The following is a 14,343-nucleotide window of genomic DNA, read 5'->3' on the forward strand; positions in this document are numbered from 1 at the left end:
ATCACATATGCTGTGTCTAATTATTCAAAAATGTGTTTAAAAAAAAAGAAGCTTGTATGGTCCATCATGACTTCTTAATGAACCACTATTGCCTTTTGATGATAGCCATTCCTCTTTCTAAGTGCTCACGAAGATGAATCACTTATTCTTAGCATCTCTATAGTGGTAGACCCTTCAGCTTAAGCTCTCATAATCAAAATGCTATCTCTGGAATGAGAGAACTCAGTTCAAATCTCAGTTCTGCCACTTGTTGCTTTGTCCACGAGTGTCTTTGAACTTCTGCAATTCTGCTTTGCTCGTAGAACACAGTGCCTTATTTGATTCAAGTTATGCTGGAGGGTCCGTTGCCATTGTCTCCTATGTTTCACAATCAATTCCAAATTTCTTTAGAGAGCCCTTGAGAATATTCTTGTATTGCTTCTTCTGACTATGTGAGCATTTGCCTTGTGTGAGTTCCCTGCATTGAGATAACTAGAAGTAAACCTACACTGGGGGACTTATCTTATTTGCATTTCTCCTCTATTTGGGATTTGTACTCGATGCTACAATTACAGATGTTTGTTTCATCATCAGAGCCTTGATTATTAACAGTTTTGCTTTCCTGTCTCTTCAGACTTCCTGATTTTATCCAATTATCCTTTATATAGACATTGGCACAAAAAATGAGTCAAAAATATCACTAATAAATAAATGTCTATTGGTTCTTTTACAAGCACTCCACAAAAAAATGCCAATGATCGACTGTATTTTTGCATTCTCTAATTTTGCACCTGCTCATAATTAACTTAGGAAAAAAATGGGGATCACATAATTGTTACCAGTCCTTTTCTTATAGTCACATAGGTTCTGAAACTCAGTCATCTTTGACATTTTATTCTTCCCCATCCAAAATATCCGTTCACATATGATTCCTTCAAGATTTACATCATTCTCATAGCCTCCTTCTTTCAATTCACATGTCTTTTTAGTTCAAACTTTCATCTCCTCATGCCTGACCTATTGCAGTAACAATATATTTGCTCTGCTAAAGTGATATTCCTAAAGCACAGAGTTGGACTAGGCCATTCTCCTGTACAAAAAGTTTCAGTAGCTTCCTATTACCTTTAAGATTTGGCATTTCAGTCCCAATCCAGAACCATATTGCCCTTTCATCCTTATTTTATATTATTGTTCTTCATTCCTGCTATACTTTAGATTAAATGGCTTCCTTACTGTTCTCCAGACATGACATTATCCCTTCTTTCCTTGTTTCTTTGTGAGGCTGTCCCCATGCTTGGAATGTAGGCATCCACCATCTCTATCAGAGTTAGGAAGATCAAGAGAAGTAATAAGTGTAAAGCACTTTGCAAGTCTTAAATCCATATCATCATCATCATCATCATTATTATTTGCCTGCAGTTGTCAGCTTTGCAGTCTGCCAATAATTGTATCACTTGTGCTTTCTATCACATTCCTAGTGAGCCCAAACAATATTTCTAGAGCAATAAAGGTTTGGACTGGTAATTAATTACATCTAGGCTTTTGAAAAAAAATTAATTTTTGTCTTTGTATTTCCATTTCTGGAAGACAATACACATTAAAAATATTCGTTGATTGATTGTATTTCCACATTGCAGCAATATATAGATTGTATACTTCCAAGAGATCCAGCAAATTAAATTATTTTGCTGGGTATGATTTTATGCCAGTACAGATTTTTTTCTTTTGTAGAGCCCCTGACTATTTTTTGAAATTCCAAAGTTCTGCAAAACTAAGTTTGAGAAATGATACATTTACTCATCCATTCTAGATTTTTTTCTGAATATTTTCCTCCAAAACATCAGATGCCCCTAGGTGTTACTTTGAAGACTACTTTCTTTCCCTTTTGACAATTAGACCATGTGTCTGTCTCCAGTTCCAAAAACACTTCACCCCTACTCTACGTGCTTCATAAACAAGTTATTTCAGTACCTGAAAATGTACTTCATTTAGGCCAGATGGGTTGAGCTCATTTAGGACAGGTGCTCTCTTAACATCAACTCAATTACCTTGAATTTCACTATTTCCTTAACTTTTTTTGTTTTATCCTTCTTTATAGGAAGATAATTTTCTAGATCGACAAAAGAAAAACAAACCAAGAATTCATTTCTGCTTTTTTTGTGTCATTTTTTACCATCATCCTATTCATCCCAAGTAGCAAGTCAATCCCTTCTTGACCATAATCTAACTTTTACTAAAAAAAACCTTTATATTCTTTGTATTTTTCACAACATTGATGCTTTTTTAGGAATATAGCAGTCTTTTGTATTTGTCTCTATGATTTGCTCTCCTTTCCATCTTTGACATTTATCCTTTAAAAAAAACCCAAGTCTAGTGCAGAGTTTTCCTTTCGGTCATCTTTTTAAATATCTTCTTGCTTTGATCCATATAGAAATCATTTGCAACTATGTTTTCAAAATTTTGTTTATGAAAGGTTTCTTCTTCTTTCGTTTCCCTTTTTAGGTCAAAGTATTACACATATCTTTTCCTTGACTTTTATGAAATCTATCTTCTTAATGTCTCGGATACATGTTACACTGTTCCTGCCATTCCCTTTTTATCTTATCACAAACTCTAAAATGCCATGGTCATTTCTTCTCCGTGTTTCTCATTGTTTCTGTTTTGAAAACCAAAGCATTTTTGTCTGTTCAAATCAGATTCACAATAGATCGTGTTGTATAATTCTACATTTCACACAGAATTAGAGAATATTAGGGAAGGGCAGAGAGAAAGCAGTCTTAAATACCATTTAGGTGGATCCCTTCTTTTTTCAAATGAGGCCAAAATAATTAAAGTGACTTTTCTAAGGCAACAAAACTAATTAGTCTCAGAGGTAAGGACTAAAGCTAGGCCTATAGCTCTCAGTTCCATATTCTTTTGGTATCAGAAATTTAGCCTGTCTCTAGTTATCTCCAGACACCAAAACAACAGGTTCACAAAGAAAAAAATATCAAACTAGGTGTCTGGCATTCTAAATACTTAACTAACTGAGTAGCTGACTGGATTTTAACCTTGACAACTGCTGATCTTGTCATCGATAGACACAGAAAAAATATTACCCTCTGTGTGACAATACTTAACATTGATCTTTCTGGGGTTGTGAAGATCAGTGATAAAATATCTGTAAGAAGTTACCACCTTCTTGGAATGAATCTTTTATAGAATCGTAGATATAGAACTGGATAGAACCTTAGAGGAAATTGAAACTGAGAGAGCCTAAGGCCTCTTTTCTCAGATCACATAGGTAGTAAGCAACAGAACCAATAATTAAACCCAAGTCTTCTATAAATCCAAGATAGTACCAACCTTGAATTTGTCACGATTAAAAGCATAATCTTGACAAACTAAGACCTCATTAATTTGGAATTTGTGATCATTTATCACACTGGATGGACAACTATATTTTTACTACCTACTAAAACATGATTTTCTAAGCAAACTGTTGTCAACAAAAACCCTAGGGACATATTTGAACTGCTTTTGGAAATAAACCTTTATGGACTTTACAGGTACCATTTTACTACAATTAAAAAGATCTCACCAATATATATATATATATATACATATATATATGTATATATATATATATTCTAGCAGGATATTTTAACTTAGTTTGAGATACTATGTGGACTTGAAAGTAATTAAATTTGAAAAGTCATTGTTAAAAAATAATTTAATAAGGCATGTCTATAGCACTCTTAAGATTTGAAAAGTACTTTATAAATGTCACCTCATTTGAGCTTAAATTAATCAACCCTGTTAGTCAAAAGTACAGTGTCCCCATTTTTCATATGAGAAAACTGAGATTGAGCAGTTGTGTGGGTTTCTTATGATCCACAGCAAGTGGATAGCTAGCTCCTAGTTTCTTAAACTATATGGTTTGCAACCCCACTTGGGTTCTCATAACAGTTTGGGGGGGGTCACAAAATTATGATATGATATCAGCAAATGTTTTATTTATTTACCTATTTTATATGTCTATATATTCAAAGTCATATGAAAATTCTTTAGGCTTAAAGAGGTTGCAAATGCAAAAAGTTTAAGAAGCCCTCCTATAACCAGTATTCAAACCTAGTTCTCTCCTGATTTCAAATCTCATCTTCATTTCACTACTCCAATTTGGAACTCAGAGTTTTCATTAATCCCCTTCCCTCTCCAATGAGTGAAACTAGTGAGGTTTTCCAGTATTATCACGTTCTTATGGGAAAGGTTCAGTGCTTTCAGGGTATGATTGTTTTAAATTGAGAAAATTCAATTTTCTCTAATGTTTAATTTGGCTCTTAAATGTTTGTATTCATGTGCATACACCTGAAACATTTAGGAAATGAACTCATCTTCCCCACTAAATCAGCTCTGCTTTCTAACTCTCCTATTTTCATTAATGTTGGCAACATTTTCCCAGTCATATAGATTTAAAACATCAGAATCATCTTTTATGCTTCTCTTATCATTTTCCAAATTCTGCCATTTCTTCTTTTGTGGTCTGTTATATCTGTCTATCATTTCTATTCCATCTGACACAACCCTAGTTCTGTCTTATTACCTTACACCTCAATTTTGCAGTGGTCTTTCAAACATTCTGCTGACCTTTTTACTCATTCCAATGACAAATTAATCTTCCCTAAATAATGTCTTTATTATATTATTCTCTTCCTTATAAACCATCCATGACTCCCTAATTATTATGAGACAAAGTCCAAAAGTCTTAGCTTAGAATTCAAGGCCCCATCCTTAACTTGGCCCTATCTATCTTTCCAATGGTATTTCATATTATTTCCTATATGAACCCTTCACAGTAGACAAGCTTAACATCCTTAACAATCCCCCCCCAATTGTCATTATTTTTTCTTTGTTTATACTTTTATTTTCACATGAAATACTCTCCTACTGAGGTAGGAGATTTCTCAAATGTCATCTCCATGATGTCTTCTCAGTAGGAAGTGGTCTTTCATTTTTTAGCTCCCATAAAATTTTTCTATCCAACTTATGTGACACTTCCCAACTATGGCCTTATATAGCTATAATATATTTAATTTGTAATAACAAATATTATTTATGCACACATTGTCTCCTTTACTAGGTTGTAAGCTCAGTAAAAGTAGGGAACATGTCTCAATATTTTTGTGTGTGCATTTCCACAAAGATGAAAAAATTCCGATTAACTTACAGAAATATTTATTCTTTGCAGCAAAACCCAAAATTAACTATGTGGAGAACAAAACCGCCATGGAGTTGGAGGAGCAGATAACTCTTACCTGTGAAGCCTCAGGAGACCCTATCCCCTCCATCACCTGGAGAACTTCCACAAGAAACATCAGCAATGAAGAAAAGGTATAATGTCTCCCAGGCTGTCAGAGGCTTGGAACCTAGACTTGAAACAGCTCCAGTCGGCCACAGTGCCTGGGCCTCTCTGGTGAGCTGAAAGACATGATTTTGTCACCAGGACACACAGAGAGTAGCCCCAGTGCCTTTCTGTCCACACTGTCAGTATGTCATCTCCTTAAAGTCCAGTCACAACAGAGTGGGGCAAAATCCTGCCTGTATAATCAAAGAGGTAGGCAGCTACTGGATAGAGAGTGAAAGACTGTGGGAGAAGGAGAAGATTTGGGGGAAAGAGGCTGGGGAATTTCAACTTCAAGGGTTATAAAGCCGTGATGGAGGAGGAAAAGCCAAGAACCCTGACGTACTGAATAACAACATCAGGCTACTTCTCTCCATCATCACAGGGACCAAAATGAACCTGTTAATTCTATTCCTTATATATTGTATGCTCATGCTCTCTCTGTACTGAATGCACAAAACTTTGGTTGCCTACATGTCTGCCTGTATTGTTGGTCACATATCAATATCATTTTGTTCTAAAGGCAAAAATAATTAGCAGTTTCAAAATAGTATTGTCCCACGTAATTTGTTACACAGTGTTCTTTACTATATTCATAGAGGTTTAGGGAACATTTCAACACCCTTTACGACTCAATGGAAAAGATAGTTGAAAACAGTTGGCAAAATTTACCTCTAGGGCATATAAACTTGTATGCCTCTGAAAAGTTACTTTTTATATATTAGTAATCTGTATCCTTCCCCAAAAAAATAAAGTAATCCCATTTACATCTGACTCTTACTGGTTTTAAAGAGGCAAATTGTAGAAATATAATTTTAAAGCAAAATGTTATTGCTTTTATGCCATTTAACCAGCTTCATCTCACACATCCTTTTGGAAATCCATTTTTCTTAGCCAGGCAGATAGATAGTACAATAGGAAGAGTGCTGGACTAGGAGTCAGCAAGACTTGAGTTCTGATATTGTCTCAGATACTTCTTAGTTGAGTGACTTTAGGCAAGCCACATAAATTCTCAGTCTCGTCATCTGTGAAATAGGGGTAATAATAGCACATACCTCCCAAAATTTGGGGGAATCAAATGAGATAATATGTAAAGAACTTTGCAAATTTTAAAGCACTATATAAATACTAGCTATCTTGTTATTATTAATATTATTACTCAGAATATTATCATCTATTCATGAGTAATTATCTTAGCTGTATAAAACATTGGCAATGGATTCCCTAGAGACTAGAAAACCACAAATCCTAGAATTTCACTAGTCTTTCTCTTTAAAAGCTAGGCTAGGATCAAGTTAACAAAAAGGAGGAGAGTTAGTGCAGTCATGATATCAGGAATTTCCATTTGACAAGTATACTTTTGAAGGTATCTCCTTCTTCACGAACAGATAGCCAAAGAGAAAACCCATTGTTCCAAAGAGTCTTCTCCACTTAGATGCTTATCTGAAAAACTGCTAAGTATTTTTGGGACTTTCACGTGTGCTGTTTGGTATCATAGAAAGAAACAATATTAAGGAAATTTGGTGTTTATTTTGAGAAATTCCCTCATTCAAATTGGAGTTTTTTAATCTCCAGTTCAGATTTCACTTCTAAGCATGTTTGTTATATGGAGTAAGTGTTTGTTTCAGGGCTTAAACTACTGCTTAGTAAATAGATATGTCCAAAATAACTGAAGAAATGTATGTCTTTGATCTAGGTCATCACCCACAGTAGGATACTGAAATGTGTCTCTGTCCCAGGTGAAAAACCATAGACTAATTAATTTCTAAAGTCTTTAGGTCTTAGGTCAGAGTTATATTAATAGGCCAAGACAGACCAGAAAAACCATTAAATTTTGTGTCCATGCTGCCTGAATTAATGAGCTGACAGTCCTGAATTTAAAAATGTAAATCTGTTTTTGTAGAATGGAGACAAGAAACCAAGTACCTAATTTAGAACTATGAGCCTGGTGGGTAAACAATAGATATGAATATATAGGTATATACATGTATATGCCTTGAGCATAGTATGAAATCATTTTTGATGAGACTCTGATTACCTTATCAGATTATATTTCTAGACTTTCTTACTATTGATTAATTAGGAGTACTCTAATAACACTAGTTTTATTATAGTTTATTTGAATATATTTTGCCTTAACTTTTATGGGAAGTAGCATTAGTAATTGTCAGAAATTCTCTAAATCCCTCAGTATCATGACAAAGTATTATTAACATGTCTACCTTTGAGAAAAATGCAAAATGCCTTACATGATACAGCAAAGGCACAGATGAAGGATGCTTAACCTCGTTGTGTGGATGACATTTAAGAAAATTCAAATATGGGCTACCAGTTATCTGCTTATAATAGGAATTGGTTTAACAGGTTTAATTCCAGACAAAGTGAAGGTTCATTTTTATTTTACTTTTAAACACATAATATATTACCAAACATTAGACTTGATCCAAGTTTCTATAAAAGAAGATACTTTTTCCTCATTAAATTCAGGGGCATGTTCCAAGCAGATGAAAAGACATATTTTTTACTAATTATGCAAGCAAGGAAGGCTACTTAGAAACATACTAAGGATCGGATTAGACAGAATGCTGTGCACATTTGTTGTTGTTATTTCAGTCATGTCAAACTCTGTGACCCTATTTGAGGTTTCCTTGGCAAAGATAGTAGAATAGTTTGCCATTTCCTTCTCCAGTTGATTTTACAGATGAGAAAACTGAGGCAAACAGGATTAAGTGACTTACTCAAGATCACACAGCTAGTAAGTGTCTGAGGCTGGATCTGAACTCAGGTTTTCCGACTCCAGCCCAGCACACTATCCATTGCACCAACAAACCACCCTCAGAATATTTAAAACTGTAAAGGACCATAGATAGCACCTAATTTCACACCTAGCACAAATCAAAAAACCCTTCTTCATTACTCAATAATTCCAAATAACCATTTAGTCTCTCCTTAAAGAGTTTCAGTGTTAAAGAATGTGAGTCCATTCTGTTATCTGACACCTCCTTATTGGAAAGTTCTTTCTTATATTGAGGTGGTGGTGGTAGTTACTGTTATTGCAATTTTATTTTATTTTATTTCTGAGACTGGATCTTTCTGTCTCACCCAGGTTATAAGTACAGTGTAGATGCCAGATTTTGTAAAATGTTATTGAGGTTCAGGACCCTTGAGCCCAAGTAATTAATTCACCAGCTTCAGCCTCCTCAGGAGTAAGGATTATTCTAAATAATCTAAATAATAGGTATGCAACCACCAATCTGGTAAAAATCTTCCTTGCTGTCACTTTCTACTTTGCCTCTCTGAGGTACAAAAAGTACACTTGCCTTCCTGATTTTTTACTCCATTGTCTCAAATTCTCCAGACTAACATTGGGGCAATATTAATTGGGAGCACGTAGGTGGACACCATGTGCATCGAGCAGTCATCAGTGCTCGATGTCCCTCAGGAAACCTCATCTCCCTGTGTTTAAATCTAGCCTCAGATACTTAGTAGCTCGTGACCTTGGACATATTCCTTAACTGTTTGCCTCAGTTTCCTTAAATATTCCTGTAAAATGATCTAGAAAAGGTAATGACAAATCACTCTAGTGTCAATGCCAAAAGAAACCCAAATAAGGTCACAAAGAGTCAGACACAACTAACATGAGAGAATAGCAACTCCTTATAAATGTTTCTGGACATTTTCAAGATGTTGTAAACTGAACAAAATATTTCAAATGAGTTTATAAGTGCAGAGTATAGTGGAAATGCTGCTTTGCTTTTCTGGACACTATACTTCTACTAATCTAACATAAGATTGAATAGTTGGTTTTGGTTTTGGTTTTTGCTTTTTTTTTTTTTTTTAGTTATCACTGTTACCCTACTGGGTTATTTTGTGCTTATGATTGTTTTCTTATAAAATTCTATCAAGCCAAGATTTCTACATCCTCTCTTTGTACAGATGATTTTTTTTCAATCCAAATGTATGGCATTATAGTCATTTCTATTACATTTGTTGTTGGCTTCTGCTGCTCATTAGAGATTGTCAACATCTTTTAAAATCTTGATTCTGATATCTACTATAATAGTTACCCCTTTCAACATTTTGTAAGTTTGATCAACATGTCTCTAACTTCAAATAAATAATTTACCAAAATGTTGAACAAGACAGGACCAAGTATAAAACTAGAGTATTCCTGGGATCTTATGTAGGCTGATATCGTACCTTTAATCAACATTTTTTATGATATAGTAATATAACTAAATACTCATCTACCTAGTTAAACTATCACCCACCTCACTTTTTTACAAGGATATTCTGAAAAAAAATTCTTTAATGAGTTTCTGAAATCCAAATACAATATTTTTTTTTTACAGAATTCCTCTGATCTATCAAGAGAGAGAGAGAGAGAGAGAGAGAGAGAGAGAGAGAGAGAGAGAGAGAGAAAAGAAAATGAACTGAGTTAGGCAGGATTTGTTCATAGTGAACCCATTTTGCTTCCTGGTAATTATCACCTTATTTCCCACATCTGTTTAAGCCAGAGTTGGTGGTACATATCTATAATCCCTGCTACTGAGGAGGCCAAGATGGCGAATCATTTGGGCATAGGAGTCCTGAATCTCAATGTCATTATACAAAATACGGCATCTATACTGTACTTCCAATCTAAGAGAAATAGGGAGACCAAGACTCAAAAAATAAAATAAAATAAAATAATAATGTGTCAACTATAGTAGTAACAATAATAATCTTTTCTAAAATTTCCCTGGGTTATTACCAAATTTGCAAGTTTGCAGTTTGTATTATTCCCCATTTTTCAATTTTTGAAAACCAGGACATATTTTTATAAAATCTTTTTCATCCCTTATGATTTATTAAAGATTACAGACAGTGATCTCTACAGTAAGTAGTAGCCCAGCATGAAATTCATGCAGGCCTAAAGATGAATTTATTTAAAGGGAATTATTATTATCCTCATTATCTCCTTTCTACTCATGAGCTTCAATCCCATTTTAAACAAAGCATTTTCTACCTTTTCCAGCTTGGCTTCAATACTTCCATAGTTGGCTTGAATAGTGTCTAGAATAAAGTCATTTAGCTATGGATGAAAGGAAGGAAGAAAAAGAAAAAAGTCAGAATGATGTGTTTACAATATATTAAAAGCAACAAACAAAAACAGTTTTTCTAGAAGACAAAGAATCATAAAATTGTAGAGTTTCAGATTCAGAAGGGACCTAGTTTATATATTTCTATAAATACAAATATGCACATGTATATATATACATTACATACATTCATATGCATGTGTGTATGCATGCATGTATGTATCCAAGCCATTTAAATTAGTTTATCCAGTATTTCTCTGAAAGAGAAAATTTTTATTGAAAAAAATCAATTTATATGTATGTGTGTATGTTTGTATACATACATAACTATATATATGTATATCCGTGTGTATATATAAATATATATACACATGTTGCAGTTTTTAAATAGGCTCTGATTACTTCAATGGAATGTTAAATATGTTCTTTAATAAAGTGAATTACAATATGAGCCAGTTGAAATAATCTTTAGCTCACAAGTGTTTTAGTACAGATCCTGACCAACTTTGTCCCTTTGCTTCACATCTGAGTTAAGCCTTGTATTATTCTCAAGCTTAAGTGATAGATAATAAAGGTTTCAGTTACAATTAGATAGTCAGTGACTTTCTAAACAAATACTTAGTGCCTTCTTTATGGAAGTGCCTCAAGCCTGGAATTAAGTATGCCCCCAATCTTTTTTCATATAAATGACTCTAATGTGTTGACTTGTTTACAGATTGATATCTAGATAGTTACTTAGTTGAGTTGATTTCTTTTTTTTACCTGAACTGTTGAAATAATTGGACTGAAATTTTTATTTTGAATCATTAGATTACTGTATTAGAATCCATTCTTTAGCAATTGATTCCTCCGTGATCACCATGACAACCTCTCACAATCTAAATTGACAATCATAATTGTTAGTTTGGTCATGTATAGAAAAGGGGTCCCTTGTCATTATCTAGATCCATGGCAAGTTGTTTTTTTCCATATAGTCTTCATAACACCCCCATCTATCCAGATTCATTTGTAATTTTGCCACATTTTAAAATGTATATGATGTTACATACCAAACAGATTTCTTAATTACCTAGTTAATACCTTAATTACCCATCTGTGATTTAATCAGTGTTGATAGTCAATCTATCTAAAATAAAATAGTTTTCATGGGTTCCAGTTTTCAAGGGAAATCCCCCACACACACACAACATTCAATATCAGGTGGCTGATTTCCTGCTTATTAGTTTCTGCTGACAGTCTGCACAAGCTCAGGATCACCTCCATGCCAGGATGAGACACTGAAGTAGAGGATACCAAAGAAATGTTCAAATAATGATTTATTGTCCTTTCAAACACCCAGAAGAGTGAACTCAGTCTCAAAATAAGTTTTTAGTTTTGTCATTAAAAGTTTACTTGACCATTTAAAAAATGGTCTTCAAAAAAGAATCAACAGGAAAAGGAAAGAAAATTTTCCTGGAAGTACAGAGCAGGGGGGATAGAGCAAGAGAAAAAAAAGAAAAAGAAAAAAAAGGAAGGCAAGCTGTTATAATGAATTGAATGCTTAGAGGGAAAAGTTCATGTCTGAATAATACAAATAAATTAGATATGATTATGAAGAAAATCAAATCAGTTTACTATAATTTTTTTCTTAAACCTTGGAGGGTTATCTATAATAACAACCTGAGTTGTTTTATTCAGCAGTCTTATCTAGTACATTATGTTATATCCATTCCTAAATTCTCCACTTGAATATGATGAATTATTTTACAATTTCAATTATAAAACAATTTGTTTTCTGAATTTGGCTATCTGTAATATATATTTTTTCTTAAAATGGGTCACATCTATATTGCAATTGTCTTATCAAGACCAAGGCAAAGCCTAGTATCCTACATAGGTATGTGGGGAGTAACTGGTCAAGCTACAGAAATCAAACAATACAATTACAGTTGATGGTCACTGGGGCAGCTAAGTGGAAAATAGATAAGAGTATTGGCCCTGAAGTCAGAAGGACCTGACTTCAAATCTGGCCTCAGACACTTACTAAGTGACCCTGGACAGCTCCAACTGCCTCCCTTCAAAACTATTAATACCTACTGGTTCTTAAAGATGTAGAGCAGTAGAGGGAGTATCAGACCAGAAGGCCTACCTCACATAAAAATAATATTAGGGCACAGGTTTTTTAGAAAGTCAGCCCTGGCATGTGACAGATAAGCTTCCAAATGATGTAGAATTGGTGATTTTGTTTAATATTTTGCACACTGTAGAGTGTGTTTTTTCAGGCTCTGCATGTTCCTTTGGTCACCTTTTCTGCTTCATTTCAAGATCATGTAAAATAACACAACATTAATATTCTCATTCTACCTACAATGCCTTCCTTGTCTAAAGTGGGCTTTCAATATGTTTGCTAACTGATATTCCATGGACTCCATCTCTGTGTTTCTCATCCCTCTTCTGTCTTCTTGCTATATGAACATCAATGATATTCATTCATCCATACTACCCAATAAAAAGAGCACTGCAGCTGTGATATTAGCAGGTGACTTTTGATTCCTGGCTAAGTAAAACAGATCCCCAATTCTAAATTAAGCAAAGTACTTAGATATTAGTAGGATAAAAGTCCAAGTGCAAATCTTAGTGTATATGAGTTGGTATTATGAGGGATGATGGCTCACTCCAGAATAGAAACCAATGTTTCTTGCTAAAAACAGTCTTATTGTGAGACTGGTAGAGTCGTGCAACACCAGGAAAATTTAAAGCCTCATTGTACCATTAATTGGTACAATCCCACATTTTTTAGGAATGACATCCCACAGTTTTAGGAATGACACAATTCCTATTTCCATTGCTCTTCTCTTTGGTTTTTGCCTTTTTTATAAGATGGGATTAATTTAATTTTTCTGATAGAATGCATGCAAGAAATTGTACAATGCATGAGCACACAACACTATTACTGTGTCTGTGTGACACCATATAATAAAACAAAAGAAAGGAAACCTGCTCTATAAATATCTCAGGATTGTGTGCTCAGGACTATTAGACACAGTCCAGTGGCACTCCTAAGATATATTTATAGATGTTCTGAATGTTCAGTCTAATGTTTTATGTGCCTATCCACATACATACATATATGTGGATACAAAATGCAAAAGAACAGAGCATATCATTTTGGAATTTTTTTTTAGCTTTCCAAAGATTATTCAATTTAAAATAAGAAAATCTTAAACAACAAAGTGGGAAATAAACACACTACTGAAAATGGGCCCTTGGCAAATTAAAAAAAAAAAAAAAAGTCCTGAATTGAAAGGAAGCTGCATGTGCACGGAATGCAGTGTGATGCATCTACTACCTAAAGCAACATGTTGTAAAATTTTACTGCTTTCTTGTTGTGTTTTATATCTGTTCTCTCCAGGCTTCGTGGACTCGACCAGAGAAGCAAGAGGTATAGCTTATCTGACCACTAGCCAGTTCTTAGCATTTGAAAGCATTATAACTTAACCCAACATTACTATAATAATTAGATATACTCAACTAATTAGTGACTTAGTTTGATTAAAGAATAGGTCAATAGTATAGATATTCCTTGGTAATAGTGTCATTTGGAATTGAGCAAGAAAGTTGTGTTGGCAGTGGATGGAGGTTTGTTTTCCAAAGCTGACTATGATTTTGAAACTATCATATCCCCTAGTGTGCCAGGGAAATTATATCCTTGGAATTAAGTTTACACAAACTAATTTCTCCAATTCATGACCCAGGATTTTTAAAATCATAGAACATTTTATTTCTTACCTGGCTGGGATGGCTTTGGATCTTAAAATGTAACAGTTCAGTCACCTGACAACTTGTTCCTTCCAGCTCAACTCATCTCATTGCTCATATCCCTTATTACCAGAAATCTTTTTATTAAAATGTTTGCATCACATT

At 34.1% G+C, this 14,343-nt stretch overlaps 1 protein-coding gene across 1 annotated transcript in view; it reads left to right on the plus strand.

The window, feature by feature from the left end:
* NCAM1 (neural cell adhesion molecule 1) overlaps positions 1 to 14,343 on the plus strand; it is a 455,625-nt gene that overhangs the window by 387,510 nt on the left and 53,772 nt on the right. Inside the window, 2 exon segments of the mRNA XM_051986988.1 lie at positions 5,207 to 5,349; positions 13,832 to 13,861. Of these exon segments, the coding sequence (XP_051842948.1) occupies positions 5,207 to 5,349; positions 13,832 to 13,861 (173 nt within the window).

This window comes from Antechinus flavipes, chromosome 3, assembly GCF_016432865.1.
Source record: "Antechinus flavipes isolate AdamAnt ecotype Samford, QLD, Australia chromosome 3, AdamAnt_v2, whole genome shotgun sequence".
In the NCBI taxonomy this organism is placed as follows: Eukaryota; Metazoa; Chordata; class Mammalia; order Dasyuromorphia; family Dasyuridae; genus Antechinus; species Antechinus flavipes.